Source organism: Delphinus delphis, chromosome 20 (assembly GCF_949987515.2).
Source record: "Delphinus delphis chromosome 20, mDelDel1.2, whole genome shotgun sequence".
Lineage (NCBI taxonomy): Eukaryota > Metazoa > Chordata > Mammalia > Artiodactyla > Delphinidae > Delphinus > Delphinus delphis.
The window spans coordinates 52,940,739-52,964,374 of NC_082702.1; the positions used below are offsets into that span (position 1 = coordinate 52,940,739).

A 23,636-nucleotide genomic window follows, 5' to 3' on the forward strand; every position below is an offset into this window, starting at 1 on the left:
CAGCAATCAGGGAAGAAAAAGAAATAAAAGGAATCCAAATCGGAAAAGAAGTAGTAAAGCTGTCACTGTTTGCAGATGACATGATACTAGACATAGAGAATCCTAAAGATGCCACCAGAAAACTACTAGAGCTAATCAATGAATTTGGTAAAGTTGCAGGATACAAAATTAATGCACAGAAATCTCTGGCATTCCTATACACTAATGATGAAAAATCTGAAAGAGAAATTAAGGAAACACTCCCATTAACCATTGCAACACAAAGAATAAAATAGCTAGGAATAAACCTACCTAAGAAGACAAAAGACCTGTATGCAGAAAACTATAAGACACTGATGAAAGAAATTAAAGATGATACAAACAGATGGGGACATATACCATGTTCTTGGATTGGAAGAATCAACATTGTCAAAATGACTGTACTACCCAAAGCAATCTACAGACTCAATGCACTCCCTATCAAACTACCAATGGTATTTTTCACAGAACTAGAACAAAAAAATTGCACAGTTTGTATGGAAACACAAAAGGTGTCAGTAGTACAACTGTCAAGTATTTTCTCTTCCTGGATTAGGAGCTGAGCCTTGTATGGCTCTCAGGGAAGTCTTAAGTGCACTAGAGTTTTATTCTATTTATCTACCATTTAATTATACCTCAATCTATTTTATAGGGAACAGGCTGTGTCAACATGAGGGTGGCAATCTGATGGATTGCTTAAATCTTAAACAAGGGAGGGGAAAGTCCTTTCCTCCTTAGTTTTCCCCAGGTTTCCAGATAAACAGGGCTAGCCCCAGATGACCTTTGTTAAGTGGGACAAAGAATTGCCTGTGTCCTGGGCTGCGGGCAGGGGGGTGGGTGGTGGGGTGGGTGGTGGTGAGTCCCAGTGGTGAGGATGTTGCCCATAGAAATGCGCATGCGCATTAGGAAGTGGTGAGTCCTGATCTGAGAGCATGACCCGTGGGAAGGGGCAGCTTTGGGATCCTCAGCTTGAGCTCCTGAGTTCATTGTGGGAACGCAGGCCCGGAGTTGGCCCGTCTCCTGGTTAATCAAGAGAAACCATCGATCTGGCTTTTCAGGTGAAATAGCTGGACTCTAAGTGTTTACTTAAATTTTTTACGAAACACAGTGTGTGGGCCAAGCAAAACACATATTCAGACGGTGTCCTCTTATTTGGTATCGATACATAGCAGGTCCTCAATTTGTGTTTGTCTATTCCACTGACAGAACTGAAATTCCACCATGAGAATGGGCCTTGATACCTCTGAAGACGCTCATCCACTGAGAAGCTCTGCTTTAAGCTGCTGTCGTTCAAAGATATTGACAAAGGGGAGACTTGGAGGAGCTTTAGGGACAGGGTCTGGGAGACACGGGACCACTGGCAGAAAGCAGAGGGTAGTCCTTGGCCAATTCATCACTGTGGTTAGAATAGCTATGATGACCTTCTGAGATAAGAACTGAACTGAAAATCCTTTTGGTTCCAGGAACTAGAAGTAGCCAATGAAAGGAGTAGCATGGATTAAAAATTTAAAAAATACCCAGTTGCCATTTATTTAACTAACACCTGGATGGTAACTGCCATGTGCCAGGCTGTGGTCCAATTACTTTAGTATATATAATCATTTAATCCTTCTAACGATCTTATGAGGCAGGTCCTAGTATCACCTCACTTTATAGATGAGGAAACTGAGGCACAGAGAGGTTAACTGGCCAAGGTCACACAGCTGGTAAGTAGCAGAGCGAGGATTTGAACCCAGGTGTCCTGGCTCAAGAATCCAGGCTCTCATCATTTCTCTCTCCACTGCATTTTGACAGGGAGAATTTTATCCAATAGTGAAAAATGATGATTTATGGTTTCGTAGACTATGTAGAAATAGCAAAAACTGGTTTATGTAATATTAATTTAAAAATTAGTTGTCAAATCATATGTGTGCTATAACTGTAATTGTTAAAGAACACTGTATAGGAAAAAGACTAGAAGAAAAAGTACGAAAGTTATGAAAGTTATGTTAGATTGGTGAGGTTATGGATGGTTTCTTCTTCTTTTGTTTAGCTTTTAGTTCTTAAAGTTTTATTACTTATATGATGTTTTACTAATGTCTAGAAATTGTTTACAGACTTGCAAATTCTTCCCCCTTCGTCTCTTTCTGAATGCAGCTTCCAAGGGACCAGCTTGTGTCCAAGAGCACATGCAGTCTGTCTTTACAGGGTGGGTGTGTTTCATTCAAGGGACCTAGCCCTGAAGAACTTCGGAAGTTGAATTATTCACATCTTGCCTAATTTAAGACTTGACCCAACAAATGATGGGATGTGTTTCTGTTCAACAGCTAATCCGGCGCCCCCATGTGGTAATAGCGTAAACCCACTTACAATTAGCCCACCAGCTCTGAAACTATACAATTCTTAATTCTTCTGAATTAAAGTGATTCACGTCTTCGTTTTTCACACAAATTGACTTTATTAATATTTTAGAATAAATCACTATTTCACATTCACTCTTATTTTGCAAAACTGGGACTCTAGTACTCGTTGCTTGCTCCAAGCTGATGGATTTCCAGGCCACTAGAGATAGAATGATCTCAAAGGGCATAGCTTAAAACCACCCCCAGCATTTTCCCCACCCTCTCTTGGGGTAGACATCCAACTCAATATGTTTTCTGGGACTTATTTTTGAGTCAGGAGCCCTAGTGCCATAGGACTCTCTCTCTCTGCATTTTTAAGGCATTAAGGCCAATGTCCTTTTTCTTTTTCTTTTTTTTTTAACATTTATTTATTTTGGCTGCACCGGGTCTTAGTTGCAGCACGCAGGATCTTTGTTGTGGCATGTGGGATCTATAGTTGCGGCATGCAGGCTTCTTAACTGCAGCATGTGGACTCTTAGTTGTGGCATGCGTGTGGGATCTAGTTCCCTGACCAGGGATCAAACTCGGGCCCCCTACATTGGGAGCGCAGAGTCTTACCCACTGGACCACCAGGGAAGTCCCAAGGCCAACGCCCTCTTAAATGCCCATTTAGCCAACTCATGCTTTTTTTTGATCACCTACTATATGCTAAGCCCTGTGCTTTGGAAGCTTTGAATATTTTACACTCCAGATGTTTATATGCCAAGCCCTGCCTGGGTTCCAACCTACCTCTGCCACGTGCAGCTGAATGACTTAACCCTTCTGTGTTTCAGTTTCCTCCTCTGTAAAGCGATGATAGTAAAATGACTCATCTCCCAGGGTGATTGGAGTTAATATGTGTGAGGCTGGCATTAGGGGCTGGCATACTAGGTATGATACTTTTCAGAGGTTACTATTGGGTAACTTATGAAACACTTTGCCTTTTAACAAAGGCCCCCACCTTGTCTTTGGGTTTCTGGAGTGCACAAGGGCTACTCTATCTAGACAGGGAGCGGCTCCCCAGCCACATACTTTCCCAAGGCCCTCTTAACCCTGCACAGCCCTAAGAAAACCAGGGCTAGCATAGCCTGATCTCTAACAGGAGATCAGAAATGATATCTGGGTTAGAGCCACGCTACTGATAACAAGTCACATATGACAGGCGGGGCCTTGTGCAGAACATCCTCTGTCTTATTGACTTCCAAGGTCAGCCTAGGAGGGAGGTACTGGTATAACCCCACTTTCCAGATAAGGAAGTGGAGGATCCACATGACTATATGTAACATTTCCCAAGGCTCAGACATGGGAGAGGCAGAATCAAGCAGTCTGAGTCTTAACCAAGATGTTTAGCTGACTGTCAGTAGAGGCAAACTCCCCATCTACCAATATCATGAATGTAAAGGCCTGTCAGTCAAGAAGGATGTCATGTGCCTAGTATTATTTAAAAAAAAAATCTATTATAGCAATTACAGGGACTGTTAAGCACATCACAAATATCAACTGGTGTAGGCACCATTATCAAGCCTATTTTACAGATGAGGAAGCTGAGGCACAGAGAGGTTAAATAACCTGACCAGGGTTGCACATGTAGGGATGCTGGGGCCAGGCTCAAAACCAGGCCTCTGTGCTACCTTTTCTCACTGGTAAGGACAAACAGATGGCCTCCCGTGAACTTTGGCTTTCTTAATTCACTGTCAAATAAAAAAAACAAATCCAGATTTTGTATGGAAAGACTTTATTCTACAGGATTACTATGGGGCCAGGGGCAGGACTGTTGCAGTGAAGGGAACACTTTGACCACAGGTCTGCAAGTATCTCAAGGGTTAGACAAAAAAGTTTTGCTTTCATGGGGAGGGTGAACAAGTCTGAAAAGAACCAGGTGAGGGGAATGGGGATAGGCCAGGAGTGATCAGACGGCAGAGGAGGGACCATCTTCTCTGAGGCCAGCCTGTTCTCAGGAGGGGCTATCTGCTGCCTCAGGCTGACAGTGGGCCAGGACCTGGGGGAAGGAAAGAATCTATACCAAAGTTTGGTTAACAAGCATTTTGTTCCAGTGACTCTCTGGGGACAAACAGTTTAGCTTGTCATTTATGAAGCAAAGGGTTGGAATTTGGAGGGCCTGGGTCTGGCCTTGTCATTGGTAAACAAGGAGGGCATCCCTGAATCCTCTCTAATTCACGTGGAGAAGGTGACTCCTTTGCAGGAAACTATTTCCCAGAACACAAAGAGTGGAAGTGGTTTTTTGTTTTTTTGTTTTTTTTGCGGTACGCGGGCCTCTCACTGCTGTGGCCCCTCCTGCCGTGGAGCACAGGCTCCAGACGCGCAGGCTCAGCGGCCATGGCTCACGAGCCCAGCTGCTCCGCGGCATGTGGGATCTTCGCGGACCGGGGCACGAACCCGCGCCCCCTGCATCAGTAGGCGGACTCTCAACCACTGCACCACCAGGGAAGCCCTGGAAGTGTTTTTTAACTTTTGCTGTTTTCCAGGACCACAGGGCTCGGTAAAGTTCAATATGTCATCTCTCATTTTGTGGCTAGCCTCTCCTGTAGGCCAGGCTCTTCCTAGGAACTTTCTGAAGAGAGTTAGATCCTGGATTCACGAAGCTGCCTAAGCTGGTCTAAGGCATTACCTTGGAAACTGTCTTTGGATCATTCTCTACTCAGAGAAAATGGGGTCAGGATCAAAGTGTCTCCTCCTTCTTTAACTTAGCATAATGTTTTCAAGATTCATCCTTGTTGTAGTGTGTATCAAAACTCCATTCCCTTCTATTGCTGAATAATATTCCATTGTATGGCTAGACCACGTTTTGTTTATCCACTCGGCCACTGATAGATGACCCTTTCTCACCTTCCTTGGTAGGCACCCTGGCTGAGTTTATTTGCTGCGTGGAGGTGAAGGTCACAGCCTGCATCTCTGCACCACAGGATGATTCTGCACAGAGGCAACATGCTGGCATCCTGATATGACACAAACCTTTCAGGGGAACTGGGAGCTTTAAAACCCATGGCCCCAGTATGCCCAGCCACACCACCCAGGAGGCAGAAGCACAGGGTGTGGTGCGTCGCAAATGGGAGGGGCCTTCTGTGAACACCTGCTCTCACCCAGCAGAGTGTGTTTCATCTGGCTCCAGGTTCACGCTTCACTCCAGTCTGGTTCTGAGTTAGTTATTTCCAGGTTAATTTCTATCCTTCCTTGCTGGGCCACAAGAGGCTCATTCAGAGGCTGGCTTCCCCAGACCTTCCTTCTCTGCTTTCACAGATAAAGGAGAAGGTGGTCCAGGATGACGAAGAGTCAGGCACTGGGATTCAGGTCCATCCCTTCTATCTCTGTGACCTTGGCCTCTCTCATTTTCACTTTCCCCATCTGTAAAATGGGAATGATAATCTCTACTGGAGACATGGGGAGAATAATTTTACAAGACGGATTTGACCACCAGTGACATTTGGTGGTTTCCAGGGAGAGGCCACATGCATTGCAGCCACCACCTGGTGAACTCGCCACTGTCAAAGATCTGGCCTCAGATCTTTTTTTCTTTCCTCTAAAATACTTAGCTTTATTAGAGAAATGGTACTAAAAATAACAAAGAGTCAAACAACATTTGCTCTATTCTACTTACATATCATAAATAAGAAGCTTTGATGCAAGACACACACTCCTTCACAATCTTTCCACGCAGACCCTGAAGCTGGATTTGTCCAACGTAAGGTCCATTTCTACAGGGCAAAGCTACATTTGCAGCGCTCGCAAAATTGTTATACGCATGTAGTATTATATTTTAAAGCCAGAATTCTAATGTGCTAATTTACAGCACAGCAGAGATCTATCACGTGGCCCAGACGCTTAGGTCTGCCTCAGTTGGTACGGTCTCCTCCTCTGACCAGGACCAGTCAGGAAACCATGCACACACAGGTAGATGTGGACATACAAGAAACAAAGTAAAGTGCAATCAACTATGGTAACCAGACGCCTTCATCTTGTGTTAGGAGGGGCAGGAGTGCCCACATCTTCTGTCTGAGGGGCAGAAGCGCCCGCACCTCTTCCTAAGGCTGCACTCTCTTGGGCAGTGTTTGCAGACACCACCTACAATGGCCTCTTGGTAATACCTTTTCCTATACTTACAGGGCCCATCTTCATTCTAATTGGCATGACCTTTAAAAGAAGAGAAATTGCACAAGAAAAATCAGTACTCTCTTGCAGCAAAAATGGAAAACATTGTAAAACAAAGCTCTGTCCATTCTGCCTCTCCTCCTAGAGGCAACTACTATTACCATCTTGGTGTCTCTCCTTTCAAATCTTTCCTTTTATATTTGCATGCATGGGTAGGTAGAGAATTAGTTTCTTCCACCCCTGTTTTGGGTCATAAATTGGATTCTTTATAATAATTGCTGTACTATAACATTTTATTTCACTTAACGAAGTATCTTGGAGCAGTATCTATTCCAGTTTATATAGTTCTACCCTATCTTTTAAAATCACTGTGTCATATTCCATCATGGGTACCATAATTTATGCAACCATTCTCCAATTCATGGATGTTAAGGTTAATTCCTTCTTTTGCTATTATATACAGTCCTGTAAAGAACATCCTTTGTCTCTGAATATATGTGAGTTTTTCCTCTAGGATAGATACTGAGACTTTTTCGGTCTCAGTATCTAAAATGGTCATAGATTTCACCCCTTCACAATTATCAGCAATATCTGTGAATGCCTGTTTCTCTGTCCTTTTCCCTTTTGATGGTGATTATCTTCTCTTTGGAGACAGTAACACTTCTGGTCAGATTCCAGGCAGGTCTTGTTAGCTTCGAAGTCAGACATCTTTTCTGATCACTGACATACTGAACCTTGAGTTGACTGTCAGCATGCTGATTTCCTGAATTTTCTGATTCTTAGGGGGATGCCTGACTGTAGCCCCCAACTGCTGACAAGACAGATTCCCTCAAGGTTTATAGGAAAGACTGCCTGACACAGCCGATGTGAAGATGATCTCTCGTCTTTAGAGCTGTAGAAACATATTAATTGTTACACGTTTATTCTGGTATGGCTCAAAGGGTGATTTTATGTCCACGTTGTCTTCATCTTCGGAATTTCAGGTCTCTACGTTTGTACTTGTGGGTGTGAAACAATTTCTCTAGGGTCCGTAATATCTTCCAGAGTGGGTTGGGTAAACTCCCATCTCAAATTCTGGTAGGCTTGACATGTATTTTACATATGATCTTATCCTCTGGCTTCACAAAGCAGTGCACTTAGGGATTTCTATCTGGTTTCTGTTGCAGGTGTCTTCCTAGGATTGATGTCTATTCAGTGGTTTGGGAGAAGGCCATGGCTAGGGAAAAAGTTCCGAAGAGGTGAGAAGGGCAGGTGGCTATGAGCCTTCATCTTTCATAATCCAGAAGGAGTTGGCCCCTGTGGGCAGCCTCTGCTATTGTCCTGGGTCCACTATGAAGCAGGACACGACACTTTGCTACATCTTTAAAATGAAGAAAACAACTGCAAAGTACTAGTTTGTAATGAATGTTTTACCGAAGATTTTATGCAGTGATGGAGGTTATTACATAAAATACTACATGCGGAGATTAATAAAAAAGCTTCCATTAGATGTCTTAGTTTTCCCTCCTACGTTCTTTGGCCACCAGCCACTCCTGGACCCCTCCCCCTCATCAGCATTTCTCCTCCCACTTATGCCCCCACCTCAAATTCTACCTCACCTCCTTTCTTTTTCATACAGAGAACTTTGTCTCTTGTGGCTTCTCTGCCCATTTTCTCACTTAGCAAAATAAATAAATAAATAAAACTTCCTCAAGACCTACTCTCTCCAGAGAACATGGACCATCATAAATAGCATGCAGTGATTTTTTCCTTCAATGATTTTTCCTGCCATTGTGGTTTGAGCCCACTTTGTATTGCCTTGACCCCTTGCAGGTGGCGATTCTGGGATTGGCCATGCTTTGTCCAAGTATCTGGACGAGTTGGGCTTCACGGTATTTGCTGGAGTTCTGGATGAAAAGGGATCTGGAGCAGAGGAATTACGAAGAACCTGCTCCAAGCGTCTCTCCGTGCTCCAGCTGGACATTACCGACCCGCAACAGATAAAAGATGCCCACAGCAAAGTGAAGGAAAAGCTACAGAACAGAGGTACTGCCTTCAGCCACCCGTGCCCTCGAGTGCCCTCCACCCTCCTTGCAGACGCCCAACACTGGTTCCAGCCTCTCATTACCATTGTCCTCTAGTCTGTTCTGGCACCTGGAGACCCCTGTACTGAGCACCTGCCACACGCTGGCACCTTTTGCAGACATGAAGACATTAGGAATGAGTCAGGTGTGGTCCGTCCTCAGAACTTACAGAATTCTCCATCCCATTCCCTCCAGCATCTGCTTGGTCACTCTCCCATTAATTACTGCCCCTCCTCATTTCTTTCCTCTCACCGATCTTAACTTGTATTAGACTTAAGAAAATAGCTTCATAATCACTGCCTTCCCTTAGCCACTGCCTTTCTCTTCCTCTTCCTTTGCAGTCAAGCTCCTTGGAACCCTGCCACCCTGTTTCCACTTCTCACCATGCCTCCCTAAGTGGTCTGGCCAAGCGAATCAGTATTATCCTAAACACCAAGCTCTTAATTTCTCTGCTGTGTTTCAGTGTGTTGATTATCCTCCCCTGCTTGGGCTTTGGGGTCTCCAGCCCCCTCTTGCCCTCCTAGTTCTCTGCTCATTCTTTCTGCTTCTCCTGTATGAACCTCTTTCTCCGCCCCTCCCCCCATTCCCCTAAATGTGAATGTTACTGAGGGCTCCATCCCCAAACTTCCCACTCCATGTTTCCCGGGCTGTACTGTTCTCTCCTTATACCAGGAATTCTCACCTGGGAAGTGTTTTAAAATACCTGTGCTTGGGCCCAGGATGGGCTATGTAACTTGGGGGGGGGGGGCAGGGCAAAATGCAAATTATGTGGCGCTCCTTGTTTACAAAATGTTTAAGATGTTTAGATGGTGCCGGCAGGAAATTAACCAAACATGAGGCCTTTCTGAAACACAGGTCACACACCCGTGATACCCACGCAACCCGGGACCTTCCCCCAACAGATTAAATCAGTACCTACAGACAATAACTCAGCTAATACTTCCACAGTGAGGCCAGTACTGTTGCCCTCCTTTTGCTGAGAATGTCCACTGTAAAGAAGATCCCATTTGGGGGTCCCAGGCATCAATACATTTGAAAGCTCCCCAGGTGATGCTAATTTTCTGCCAGAGTTGAGAAACACTGCGATTTAATACGATAACTTCTGAATGTGTGTTACCAACCTAGCTCTCCTCTAAACGTCAGGACCTATAGGCATATAAAATTGGTTAGCAGACATCCCACCTCAATTTGTCACAAACTGACCTCATTATCTTTTTCTCTGCTGCCGGTCTGCAAATCAGTTTACCCTCCTGCATCCGACGACTCAGACACTGGCTCAAATGCCAGCACTGCCACCTAATCTGTCATTCAAGTCAGCAACCTGGGGGGGTCACTTAGACCTGCCGCTTACCCTCGATTTCTGCATCCTATTGGTCCGGAGTCCTGTCAATTCTACGTCCTAGATCTTTGTCATCCCACCCCTTCCTATCATCCCCAGGGAGCTGTGGCTTAACTGGGGCCCTCATCTCCCACCTGAGCTCCCACAATGGCCTCCTTGCAACAAGGCTTTCCTTCCCCATTGCTTTCCAAATGGAAAGTGGTCTTTACAATGTGCACATCTTATAGTGTCATCCATTTCCTGAAAACCTTTTTTTTTTTTTTTTGCGGTACGCGGGCCTCTCACTGTTGTGGCCTCTCCCGTTGCGGAGCACAGGCTCCAGAAGCGCAGGCTCAGCGGCCACGGCCCATGGGCCCAGCCGCTCCGCGGCACGCAGGACTCCCCTGGACCGGGGCACAAACCCACGTCCCCCGCATCAGCAGGCGGACTCCCAACCACTGCGCCACCAGGGAAGCCCATCCTGGAAACCTTTTGATAATCAGAGCCTCCATGTCTTGCATTCCTCCCAGGAGCAAGGCCTATGCTTTGCCTCATTGAATGGTTCTGTGGTTCTCCATCCACCACCAAACACCTTAACAAGGATTCGAAGGCCCTTCAGGAAAATGGCCCTTGCCAAACCCTTAATCTGCAATACCTGCTGGTCCACTCAGTAAATTCTGGAATGGTTTCCAGAACAGAATGTACTAGTTTACATCTTTGCATGTCCAGCTTCCTCTTACCCAAATTCCCCTCTTGCCTCACTCCATTCCTCTAGACTCTTGCTTCTGTCCAGCTGCAGACTCTACTCTCAAAGGAGACCTAGCTCAAACGTCTCTTGCATGACCCTCCTCGTAATCCAGGTAACATCATTCACTTCCTGTTCTGGACCTTCACCTGATATCCGTTGCACACACTGGTCTTACCAATTATACAAATCTGTCCATCTCTCATTCCTCACCACAAGGTTCCTTGAGAACCAGAACCATGTCTCCAACAGGATCCTTTCAGACGCAAGTGACACAACCCAATTCAAAATTGCTAAAGCATAAAGCGAATGTATTTTGCTTATATAACTAAAAAGGCCCGTTGATTTCAGGCATGTCTGGATCCAGGCACTTAAGCAATGTCATCAGCACCCAGTCTCCGTTTCTTAGCTCTGCTTTCTCCTGTTTATGCCTTCACTTGGGGGTTTTCCGTGGAGGCCTCAAGCACTTCCTGCTTACATCCTCTTTACAGCTGACCTTCCCAGCAAAAAGAGAGTAATATTATCTGCTTCATTTGGTAGTTGAAGGAGTAGTTATTAGATACGGAGCACTTACAAGAGTCCCTGACATGAGGCAAGCAGTCAGTAAGAACTCCTATCTTCCATTCATTCAACATTAAGCACAGCCCCTGGCATATAGTAAGTGCTCAATATACATCTGAGAAATGAGATGTATATCACTCAAGATACAGAACTGTTCCATCACCACCAGGCTTTCTCATGCTACCTTTTTAGAGCCCTATTCTCATCCTTAACCTGTTCTCTATCTCTTTAACTTTGTCATTTAAAGAATATTCTATAGATCTGCCACCTGTTTTTGTGTAGCCTGTGAGCTCAGGATGGTTTTTACATTTTTAAATGGTTAAAAGAAATCAGAAGATTTTTCTGACGCATGAAAATTATGTGGAATACAAATGTCAATGTCCATAAGTTTTACTGGAACACAGCCACTCCCATTCATTTACAGATTGTCTGTAATGGCAGAGTTGAGTGAGTAGGACGTGCAGTGCTAAAATATTTACTATCCACCATTTTATAGAAAATGTTTGCTGGCCCCTGTTTTAGGGCATTCTCAAGCTGCCACCTGCATGTGGACTGGTCAAAGGTGTGCATCAGGCTGAGTGAATTAAAACCATCACTTGGAGGTGGGAGTAGAGGCATCCTCTCCTCCCATCACCATCCTTGTAATAGCTGTTGAGCTCTTACTACGTGCCAGGCATCACCTCACTTAATGCTCCCAATCATTATTGCATGTAAATGTCAGACCACCAACTCAGGTGTGCAAGAAATGTAATTTTATTTTCTATAAGTCAGTGCAGTTTCTATTTTGAGCCATCTTTCTGCCACGTGGCGAAAACTGTTTCAGTCATTTTGAGCTTTATCCCATTTCCCCAGGGCAGCATCTTAAATTCCTGGGGATGGGACATTTCATCTTCAATGGTCAGTGCCTCATGCTGGACTCTGCTGAGATGTCCAGTGCTCTGTCCAGTCCTCATGCAGGTTGGCTGCTACCTACCTCTTGGAAGCCATCAGAAAGGCACTGTTAGGGTTGGTGCCTCCTGCCATTTCTGGGCTTTTGCTAGCACTGAGGCTCGTTCTGCTCCTCTGCATAGCCCACTGGTTCTCGCACTTGGGTGTGCATCAGGATTACCTCGAGGGCACGTTATATCACAGTGCTGAGCTTCAACAACAATTTCTGATCATCAGTTTCTGATCCAGCTGGTCTGAGGTGGGGCTCCAGAATTTGCATTTCTAACAAGTTCCCAGTTGATGCTGATGCTGCTGGTTTTGGACCACACCTTGAGAAACAGCTGGTCTAAACCATGCCGAGGCTCAGGGAACTCAGAGAATCTGCTTCAGGTCTATCTAGCTGAACATACCCCGGATGTTGCTCCTCTGTAAAGAGGACCCAGGGACTTCGCTGGTGGCGCAGTGGTTAAGAATCTGCCTGCCAATGCAGGGGACGCAGGTTCAAGCCCCAGTCCAGGAAGATCCCACATGCTGCGGAGCAACTAAGCCCGTGCGCCACAACTACTGAAGCCTGTGCACCTGGAGCCCGTGCTGCGCAACAAGAGAAGCCACCGCAATGAGAAGCCCGCGCACCGCAACGAAGAGTAGCCCCCACTTGCCGCAACTACAGAAAGCTCGTGCACAGCAATGAAGACCCAAAGCAGCCAAAAATATATAAATTAATTTTTTTGAAAAGCCCAGAAATTAGAAAATAAAGAGGACCCAGGTCACTCACTTCTGCTCCAGATCCCCCTCCTCCAAAACATCTGCAGTTTTTGTATTACCTGTCTGCTACCGTTTAGGGTGATGATTCCAAAGCTTGGTTGTACATTGGAATCACCTAGGTAGGGACAATCCAGACCCCCAGGCTCAGCGGCCATGGCTCACGGACCCAGCCACTCCACGGCACGTGGGATCTTCCCGGACCGGGGCACAAACCTGTGTCCCCTGCATCGGCAGTCAGACTCTCAACCACTGCGCCACCAGGGAAGCCCCTTGGTAGGGACTTTTAAAAACTACTAATGCCAAGGTGCCCTTTCTTCACCACCCCACAATTTCTGATCTAATTGGCTCGGGTGTGGCCTGGGCATTGGGGTTTTAAAAAGCTCCCCAGGTGATTTTAATGTGAAGTCAAAGATGAAAAATCACTAGTTGTGGACAGTGTTTCTCCAAGTGTGGTCCAGGCCTGCAGCATCAGCATCACGTGGGAACTTGTTAGAGATGCAGATTCTCAGGCCCTACCCCAGACATCCCCAGTCAGATTCTCTGGAGGTGGGGCCTGGCGACCTGTGTGTGAACAAGCCCTCTGGGTGATCCTGGTCAGTCAAGGGGATCAGGCTGGCTGGGGAAGGGCCTAGAGCTCAGGGACTCTGCAATCTTTTTAGCTCTTGGCAATTCTGCTCTAGTTTTCCCGGACTAAGGAATCTTTTCTAGTCGAAGGAAAAGGGAAGACAGGATCTTATACCATTGCACTGCATATAAGATATATCGTCTTATATTTGCATGTCCGAAAGGTATCATTCTGTCTCCACACACTCCTTTGAGGGAGAAACATGAGGTAGACTTTGATTAAATCTCCTCCTTGCTGTGTCATCCCTCCACAGGTATAACAAATATCTAGCTGCCGGATGTAGGAAAGGGCTTTGAGGCAAAAGAATATTCCTGCAAAAAATCATTGCTTAATATTTCACAAGTAATCAAGGAGCCTACGGTTTGAGAGTTGAAGTGATCTGCCTAGATCCTAAATCTCAAAGGGGCCCTTTTGACTTCAGAGCTTGAAGGGTTAAAAATCTTCCCACTCTCCCATCTTGCCTGACCTCAGAGTTGTTCCCTTCTGTCCTCAGGACTGTGGGCTGTGGTCAACAATGCTGGGATCCTTGGCCTCCCAACTGACGGGGAGCTCATTCCCATGACCGAATACAAACGATGCATGGCCGTGAACTTCTTCGGGGCCGTGGAAGTCACAAAGGCATTTTTGCCCCTTCTTAGGAAATCCAAGGGGAGGCTGGTGAACATCAGCAGCATGGCAGGTGAGTTGACCTTTCCCCACAAGGTCATGGGTGCTGGTCATGCAAAATGTGACCCTCAGTGCTCCCTGGGGGCTGAACGAGAAAGCAGGGCACTCTCACGCAGGGCTGGGTGAAGAATAGTCAAATCGTGTGTTTACCGTTGATCTGAGTACAATAAAACCTTTCTTTCCTTTCAAATCCTTGCATGTACTGACTCTTACCTACCTTCTAACTCATCTATTCATCACTGGGGATTTACGGCTCTCACACATCTTCACAGTGTGACCACTAATGCACAAGCTTCCCAGATTTGGAAAGGAAATCCTGCATACACTTCACGTCATCGTGACAGGGAACCTGTTTTCAACCCTCCCTGAATGCTGCACACTCTGTTGTTTCCTGTGAGATGAACAGCAAATGTCTTCACTCTGTTGGCACTGTCAGAGCCCTGTGTCTCAGTTGGCTGCCTGCTAGGATTTTCCATAAGACAATTCCCATCATTCTGCAATCTCAAGGCAGTTGGGGCAGGGTGTGACATTTGATAACTCATCTCTCTCCATTTCAGAGAACAGATAGTCAACAAGTCAAGGGTTTAACGATCTCCCTTCCATAAAAAATGCCCATGCATGTGATGTCTGATTGTTTCTTCTAGAACAGATATTTCCAAACTGGGGTTCCTCAGAGCCTTACTCAGCTTTGAGTGGTGTCCATGGGGTTGTCTTTTGGGCCACTGCACGGGTGAGAGGGAAGCCAAGAGGGTGGGCTCTGGACTCCAGGATCCTGCCTTCACATTGAGGAATACCACTCTTCACTGTTGGATCAGTTGGTTCTGAGTGATATATATTTTTTTTAAATAAAGGATCCAACTATTTGGCTGGTTGGTTTTGGTTTCTTCGTTGTTTTTTTTAAGGGAGTCATTTTTGTGTATTTTCTAGACAATCGTTGTCCCTCATATTTTCTTCCCTGGTTCTAACTTAGCAACTTCTTCTAACTTACTAGCTATGTGAGTGTGTCACTAGCGTTGCTGGTTGGCCTGAGGAAGGAAGGAAGGAAAGAAGGAAGGGAGGAAGGGAGGAAGGGAGGGAGGGAGGGAGGGAGGGAGGGATGGAGGGAGGGAAGGAGGAAGGAAGGAAAGGGAAGGGAAGGAAAAGAGGGAGGGAGGAGGAGAAAGGATGGAGAGAGAGACGTCTAAGATGGTTAAGAGCAATGAGTACTGTATTTCAAATTTTATGAGAACCGCAAAATATTTCCAATTATTTTGCTACCTTGCTAAAGCAAACAAATCCTGAGAAAATACATTTGCAATATTTCACCCTTAACTTTCTTCTGAACTTAGCCTTTACAGTTTTGACCTCTGTAGAAACCTCACTTTTCTCAGTTCCCTGGTACAATCTGGTACATCTGGAAAAGTCTCACATGCTCCTTTGCCTCACTCATTCAACAAATATTTACTGAAAAGACTTATCATTGCCTTCTCCTTGACACAGTGACAAGGAAGTTTTTTCTCTTCCTCTCTTGGTTCTCAACTTTGAGCATAAGATTCGTTCATAAGATTTTACTTATGTATCACTGATATGCACACTACCTGCCCAGTGTCTGGCGTGAAGTAGAAGCGCAATTAATAAATGAAAAAATGCAAGTGTGCAGATGAATGAATGGGCAAGTGACGAATTTACGCTACAGAGGATGCCCATTCATACACCTTCAACTTGACCTCTAAAACTTCTTCTAAGCCAAGACTTTGAATGGACTTGTCACATATTTCCACTGGAGGAAAATGTTTGAGCATTAAAATAAATCACACATCTCACTCCTATTCTCACCACTGGACATGCATAATCTTTTATACCCAGCCTTACTAGTTCCATTCCAGTATCTTACCATCGTCACCAAGTCAACACGTCTGAAGCTAAACTTTCTATCAGACCATTCAGAGCTTCCTCTCTTGACTTCTTTCTGTTCATCTCCTAGTCTTTTAGGTTTCAGAGCTTTGAGCCTTCTTGGATTTGTTTCTCCCTGTGCCTTTCTCTCCTTTCTCCCACCCAGTCAGTCACCAAGATGTATGGAGTCTTCCTTCATCACATCCAGCTTTGAATCCTTATGTTTCAAGGAAACTCTAGAAATAGGTTCATTTGCAGGACTCAGAAACCACCCAGGGAATTTTATAAAGTTGTTAAAACAATAGCATGAAAGCAGAACAGAAAGGAAGCGTATGTACTCGACAGGGCAGGTGTTTGTAAGAGGACAGGAGCCAAAGATCTTAAATCATGCTTATAGTTTCCCTCATTGATGAGGGGCAGAGGAGTTCAGCAGAATCCCTAGCATTTTGCTGATGAGTGTTTTGCAAAACAATGGAAAAGATTTTTGAGCAAGGGGATAAGAAGCTAGACTGTAACACAAGAATCAGAAAAGTCATGGCATGTGTAAAAGACACTATATAACCAACCACCAATCCACAAAATTCACATCCAATGTGATGCCAACTTGATGATGTGTCTCTTGGCAAAGCTAATGTAATAGTAATTTTGGAAAACGTACTTATTTGGGAGTTCACCCTGGTCTTTTTCTAATTTTGAAGATGGAGTTATGGAGAGAGGGGGAGACAGCCAGTAAGTGTTCTCCAAAAGGAGTTCATGGTTGCCCTGACCCACAGGTTGTCTTGAGTCTGGCACCTCGGCCACCCTCTGCACGACAAGAATTTCAATGGTGTAGATTTATCATGGAAGTTTGCATGAGCCAGGAGGAGCTAAGATGGAACTGATGACTCTGTTCAAGTTATCCACTGCTGCGTAGTAAATAACCCCAAAGCACGTGTCTCAGGATACTGTGAGTAGGCAACTGGTCTGGTAGAAGAGTGGTTTCTTAAATACATGCATGACCTAAAACCTGGAACCTGGAATATGTGACCTTACTTGGCAAAAGGGACTTTGCAGGTATGACTGAGTTAAGGATCTGAAAGGCAGAGATGATCCTAGATTATCTAGGTGGGTCTGATGCGGTTACAAGAATCCTTGTAAGAGGGACGCAGGAAGGTCAGACTCAAAGAGAGGTTGGAAGATGGAGGAAGGAGCCATGAGCCAAAGAATGCAGGTAACTTCCAGAAGCTGGAAAATTCAGGGGGGATAAACTGCCTAGGTTTTGATCCTGTCTTTACCACTGACAATGGAGTAACCTAGGACAAAGTCCTGAACTTCTGAGTTGCAGCTTCTGCATTTTCCTATGGGGATAATAATGATCGTTTCTTCTTAGGGCTGTGGTGAGATGAGATGAAATGACACGGTTTTAAGCATCAGCCTTGCACCTGGCATGTGGTAGAGTTAGAGACCCAAAAGCCATCTGCCATGAAGAGGCTGGCTCTGTGGGCACCTGTGGCTTTTTATCCTGCCAACTGCTGGCATTGCCACCTGGGACTGTTCCATCCTGTTGCTGTCACACACTAGCTCCTGGGCAAATAAGCCCAACAGGTCACTACTTCCACATTTGACCACATCTTCTCTGGGAGGATTTACCACCCCCCTGTAATCATGTTTATCATCCCTCCCACAGAAATAGAATAGCTCTTTAACCCAAATCCTGGCAAGGAAGTTTGATAGATATTTAACCAAGGATTGTAGGAAGTGGGAGATGACTCTTTGATTGATTGTACGAAGGGCACTTGAAAAATCTTTATGTTTGAGAGGTCTAAAAGTCTTTTCTGGCCAGTTTTCCTCTTAAGAAATTGCAGAGTAAATACCCATGTTATGTCATAAGCTGTGATTGAACGAGAACAGCTGAAAGCAAACCTTATAAAACGACTAAGGCCTCAGGGATGTTGAGCCCGTTGTGCTTTGAATCGTGCTCCTGTATTACTAGCTGGGTGAACTGGGGCAAGTAGCCCCACTTGTCTCTGTCCATTTCATCTTCTGTCGTGATAAGGTGACACAGCTCCTGAGTCTAAGGCAGCATTTCTCAACCTGAACATTATCGATATCTGGGGGAGACTAATTCTTTCTGTGGGGGGCTGTCCGATGCATTCTAGGATGTTTAGCAACATCTGTGTTCTTGACCCATTAGATGCAAGTAGCACCCAGTGCTGACCTTCAGGTATTACCACGTGTCCACTGGGGTGGGGTGGGATGCAAAATCAGCCCCAGTTGAGAACTTCTGGTCTCAACTGTAGATCTAAACGCATTGTGGATTCTGAGTGTTGAGCACAGTTACTGGTACACAGAAAGTACCCTAGTAACAGGGACCTCTCTACTGAGAGATAGTAATGGTTGCCCATCACTTCGAGCTATTTAAAATGCATGAAAATTACTTGACACCAAAGTAAGTGGCCTCAGAGAGTCTTACAAGTCTACAGACTTTAGGTATCCGGCAGATTTCACAGTTCCAAACTTGAGCCTGGTCTTACTTAGTCCGGAGGAGTTGACAAGGGGATCATTCCTGGATTTTTTTTCTTGCCGAGTTGGCTGCCTTAAGGGAATCGTCTGGCAAATCATTCAGCCAGTCTCAGCTGCTCAGTGACATGAGGGGAAGCCAAAGCTGAGATTTGTTTCCTTAAAACTCTCACGCTAGCCAGGGCTTAGTGTAGGGTAAGGGGGAGAGGGGAGAGCAAGATGGAGTGAACGTCTTCATGCTGAGTTGAATTCGATGCTTACACCCCTGAAGTCATTCAGTTCTAACATGTGCAGGGTGCAGATACTGATTCCTTTTTAGATCAAGCACACTCTAGCCCAGGATCATCCACCTGGTAAACAATGAAGTCAGTGCTGGTAACTGGGTCGATTTAACTCCAAATTCTGGGTCCTCTCACTTTTCCAGATTACCAAGCAAGAACACAACAGGGAAACGGGGGGGCGGCGGGGGAGGGCAAAAAAACACAGACCCTAACGCTAGTACGTTTAAGCAATGCTTAGGAAGTGTAAGCAATTTAGGGCTGCCTCCTACACCAGTGCTTCAAACATTAATGTGTATAGTGATCAGCTGGGGGTCTTGTTAAAATGCAGAATTTGACTGAGTTGGTCTGAGGGGGGCCCAAGACTCTGTATTTCTATAACTAGTTCCTAAGTGACTGCTACTGGTCCCTGGACAATTTTTTCAAACTTCAGATGCATTTGACACACCAGGGAGCTACTTAATAACGACTGCAGGAAGTCAAAACTTCAATGAGATAATATTTCACACCCACAAGGATGGCTATAATCAAAAAACCAGAAAACAGCACTTGTTGGCAAGGGTCTGGAGAAACTGGAACTCTCCTGAGTTGCTGGTGGGAACGTAAAATGGTGCAACCTCTGTGGAAAACACTTGGCAGTTCCTCAATAAATTAAACGCAGAGTTACGACTCAGCAATTCTACTCCTAAGTGTACGCTCAAGAGAACAGAAAACAGGTGCTCCAACAAACGCTTGTACATAGGTATTCATAGCATTATTTATAACAGCCAGAGATGAAAACAACCCAAATGTCCATCAACTGATGAATTAATAAACAAAATGTGGTCTATCCATACAATGGAATATTATTAATCCATAAAAAGGAATGAGGCACTGATACTCTGAAGGGTGAATCTTGAAAAGATTGTGCTAAGTGACAGAAGCCAGACACAAAAGGCCATATCTTGGGACAATCCTGTTTATGTGAAATGTCCAAAACAGGCAAACCCATAGAGACAGAAAGCATTTTAGTGGTTGTCAGGGGCTGGGGTATGGGGGTTCCTTTCGGGGCAATGAAGATACAGAACTAGATAGTGCTATTGGTTGTACAACATTGTAAACGTACTAAAAGCCACTGAATTGTACACCTTAAAAGGGTTAAAAGGTGAATTTTATGTTTTATGTATTTTACCGCAATAAGAAAAAAATTCTGCCCCACCCCCAGAATTTCTGATTCAGGGGGTCTGGAGCACGACCTGAGGGCTTGCACTTCTAACAGATTCCCAGCTGCTGCTTCTCAATCACACTTTGAACAAGGTCCCAGACATTGATCTTGATACCAAACAGTTGTCGAATCCCCAGAGACTGTCAAATTACAAGGAAACAACCAGATGCTATTAGTCTCCAATTTCTGCTAACCATGCCTAAAGTTTTTGGTTTTTTTTTTTTGGCTGCACCACGCGGCATGTGGAACTTCCCCAACCGGGGATCAAACCCACGCCCCCTGAAGTGGAAGCGCGGAATCTTAACCACCTGACCACCAGGTGGTGGTTACTTTGTTTTCCTTTTTTTTTTTTTCTTTTGGCCGCGCTGCATGGCTTGTGGGATCTTAGTCCCCCGACCAGGGATTGAACATGGGTCCTCGGCAGGGAAAGCTCGGAGTCCTAACCACTGGACCGCCAGGGAATTCCCGGGACTTTGTTACTTGAGTTGAGTCCAGTTGACCTTGGAGGAGGCAGAAACCAGCTGGGAGCCCTCATTACTTTCTCCTGAGACAAGGTCATGGGTGTTCTGGCTTGCGAAGGTATTAGAAAATGAGAAAGCTGCTGTGGGCATGGGACCCTGGTACCCCTATAAAAGTGTCCTGCACCTGGTTCCATATTGGAGAGAGGAGTTACCCCAACACCAACAAGCAATGCTCAGATACCAGCAGGGTGTCCTACAATTCAACTCAATTCTGAAGCTCTCTACCTCTCTACCTGGAGATAGCATCAGATCCCACAGGTTAGGGCTCAGTCCTACAAGACTGCCCCCCAACCCCACTTTGGATGCCAGTGGCAAGCTCAGGTTATCACCTGTGCTTCTGACCGATTTGCTATAGATCAGAGGTACCAACTACCCCCTCCTTGGGTTCGCTTAATTTGCTAGAGCAGCTCACAGAACTCAGGAAACCTGCTTACTCACTGGATTACTCACTGGTTTATTACAAAGGATATAAAGGATACAAATCAACAGCCAGATGAAGAGATGCACAGGGCAAGGCACAGGGAAAAGGTGTGATGCTTCCACACTCTCTGAACTCACTACTCTCCCCAAATCTCCCGGCTCACCAACCTGGAAGCTCTCCCAACCCCCTCCTTTGGGGTTTTTATGGAGGCTTCCTTATAGCATGTGATTGACTAAATCATTAGTCACTGGTGATTGATCTCAATCTTTCTCCCCTCCCGGAGGAGAGACTGAAAGTCCCACCCCTCTAATTGGATCCACTTGCAACCAGCCCTCCGCCCATCCTTAGGAGAGGTTCTCCTTCCATTAACATAACAAAAGTCCTCGTTAACCTTTGCCACTCTCATCACTTAGGAAATTCCCAGGGTTTTAGAAGCCCTGTGCCAGAAACAGCAACCATGACCAAATACATATTTATTATAAATCAAAAAAATCACACCTTACCTATACCGCCTCAGGCTGAAAAGCTGCAATATTTCTGTCCTGTTAATAGAGCACTCGCTTGGAAAGCCCTTTCTTTTCCGTAATTCCTATATGGTCATATGTTAGCTTTAGGTCAGGAACAAGAGGATCTCCTGGTAGGTGCTGATCATTATGGCTAGGAGGAGTGTTTTGAGGCCCTGTGTTACCTCAGAGGACATCAAGAACATTTGAATGCTAGAACCTTGGGAAATGTTACTAACTTGTTGCTTATGTCACACCAAAGGAGTCAGGCAAAGACCAGGACCGAGCCCCCTGAGGGGGCTGTGGGGAAAGGGCCTCACAATTCTGTAAGCTCCAGGATTGTAATTTCAAGTTTCCCTCCGTGTTAGCCACGGCCAGCAGTATGCCATAAGGTCAAAACAAGGACCACCAGAAAGACAAGGACCACCAGAGTGATCAGAAACATGAATGCTGAGTTTATTCCTGCCAGGGAACAAATTCACTGAGCAGTTCCCTGAGGCAGAAAAGCTGGGTGGGGGGGGGGGACTGGTATGTTCTAGAAGAGAGGGGGATGCTGCCTTCATGGTAGCTACACCAAGTAGGGCTAGATGATTTGCAGTTATGAAGGATGGAAAGAGTCCACAGGTCTGTACGTGGTTGGTTAAAACACGTCCCATTGTTGACTAGGTGTTCCATTAAGTCACTGAATAACAAGGTCACCCCATATTCTGAGCCATTTACCAGCACTGGCTACTTAGAAACGATTAGGGGGAACCCCAGCATTCAGTTTTTGTACCTCCTAAGCGAGTACTGCCCTAAGGGCAAAGTTTTGCCTTTGCATTAGCCACGTCCATCAGTGATGGGGGTGAGCGTGGAATGGAGTGAGGAAGAAGTATATTGTCACTTTAAATTTGGTTGCAGCCTTGGCAGAAAATGTTTCAAAAGCTCTAGCTTGCTTAGGGCGCTTCTCTCATGTTTTAACATTTCAAATTAGCCAGGCCTTGATTTTTGGGCCTCCCATGCCAAACTTCAATAAACTTAATTTTTTAGTTTTATTTACCAAAATGTTAGGAGACTTTATGATCTTGGTATGGCCGAAGACCTACATGGGAGCTAGGCAGTTCTCCTGACCTAAGCGTGTCTTTTAATTTTTCTTTTTAAAAAAAATTTTTGGCTGCATTGGTGCTGCACGCGGGCTTTCTCTAGTTGCGGCAAGTGGGGGCGACTCTTCGTTGCAGTGCGTAGGCTTCTCATTGCGGTGGCTTCTCTTGTTACGGAGCACTGGCTGTAGGTGCGTGGGCTCAGTAGTTGTGGCTCACGGGCTTAGTTGCTCCGCGGCATGTGGGATCTTCCTGGACCAGGGCTTGAACCCATGTCCCCTGCGTTGGCAGGTGGATTCTTAACCACTGCACCACCAGGGAAGCCACCTAAGCGTGTCTTAAAGGGAGTATGCATTTTAAAACTTTTTATTTGGAAATAATTAGACTCACAGAAAGCTGAAAGGAAATGTACAGGGAAGTCCTGTTCGCCCTTCATCCAGACTCCCCTAATGATAACATTTTACATAACTACAGTACGATGTCAAAGCCATTAGTACCATGCACAGAACTTATTCAGATTTCACCAGTTATATCTGCACCCATTTATGTGTGTGTGTGTTTATAGGTCTGTGCAGTTTTATCCTACGTATAGTTTCCTGTAACTATGAACACAATCAAATACAGAATGGTTCCGGCACCATAACAATCCTGAGATACCCCTTTTATGGCCACATCCACACACTCACCCCATCCCCAACTCCTGGCAACCATGAATCTGTTCTCCATCTCTGTAATTTTCTTTCAAGAATATTATATAAATGGAATCATACAGTATGCAACCTTTTGAAACCGGCTTTCGCTCAACATAATTTAAAGGAAATATATTTTGACCAAGGCATATGTAGCTCAAAAAAAAAACAAGCAAAACCAAACATATAAGCAGAAGAACTTTCTTCCAGCATAGCACTAGAAAGTCTCTTTTAATTTCAGTCTCTTGAAACACAACATACCTTATGCCCCACATCTCTGAGACTTGGATCAAGGATCAAACAGCACTGCCAGGTTACTATCCAACTTCTGAGATCACAACTTCCACAACCAAAACAGAGATCTCAGTTTTTCCAGAGCCCAAGCTGTATTAATATTTACATGTCCAGAGGACAG

At 45.2% G+C, this 23,636-nt stretch overlaps 1 protein-coding gene across 6 annotated transcripts in view; it reads left to right on the plus strand.

Annotated features, from left to right (window-relative positions):
* Window positions 1-23,636, plus strand: part of HSD17B2 (hydroxysteroid 17-beta dehydrogenase 2) — a 59,857-nt gene that overhangs the window by 28,402 nt on the left and 7,819 nt on the right. For 2 of the 6 annotated variants that reach the window (XM_060000666.1, XM_060000667.1), the window contains exons 2-4: window positions 7,652-7,723; window positions 8,298-8,510; window positions 13,983-14,168. In XM_060000666.1, the coding sequence (XP_059856649.1) occupies window positions 7,652-7,723; window positions 8,298-8,510; window positions 13,983-14,168 (471 nt within the window). Of the gene's footprint in view, window positions 1-938; window positions 2,207-5,053; window positions 5,509-7,651; window positions 7,724-8,297; window positions 8,511-13,982; window positions 14,169-16,800; window positions 16,974-23,636 lie in introns of those variants that run through there. The other 4 variants (XR_009517745.1, XM_060000669.1, XM_060000670.1 and 1 more) reach the window with 4 other exon arrangements.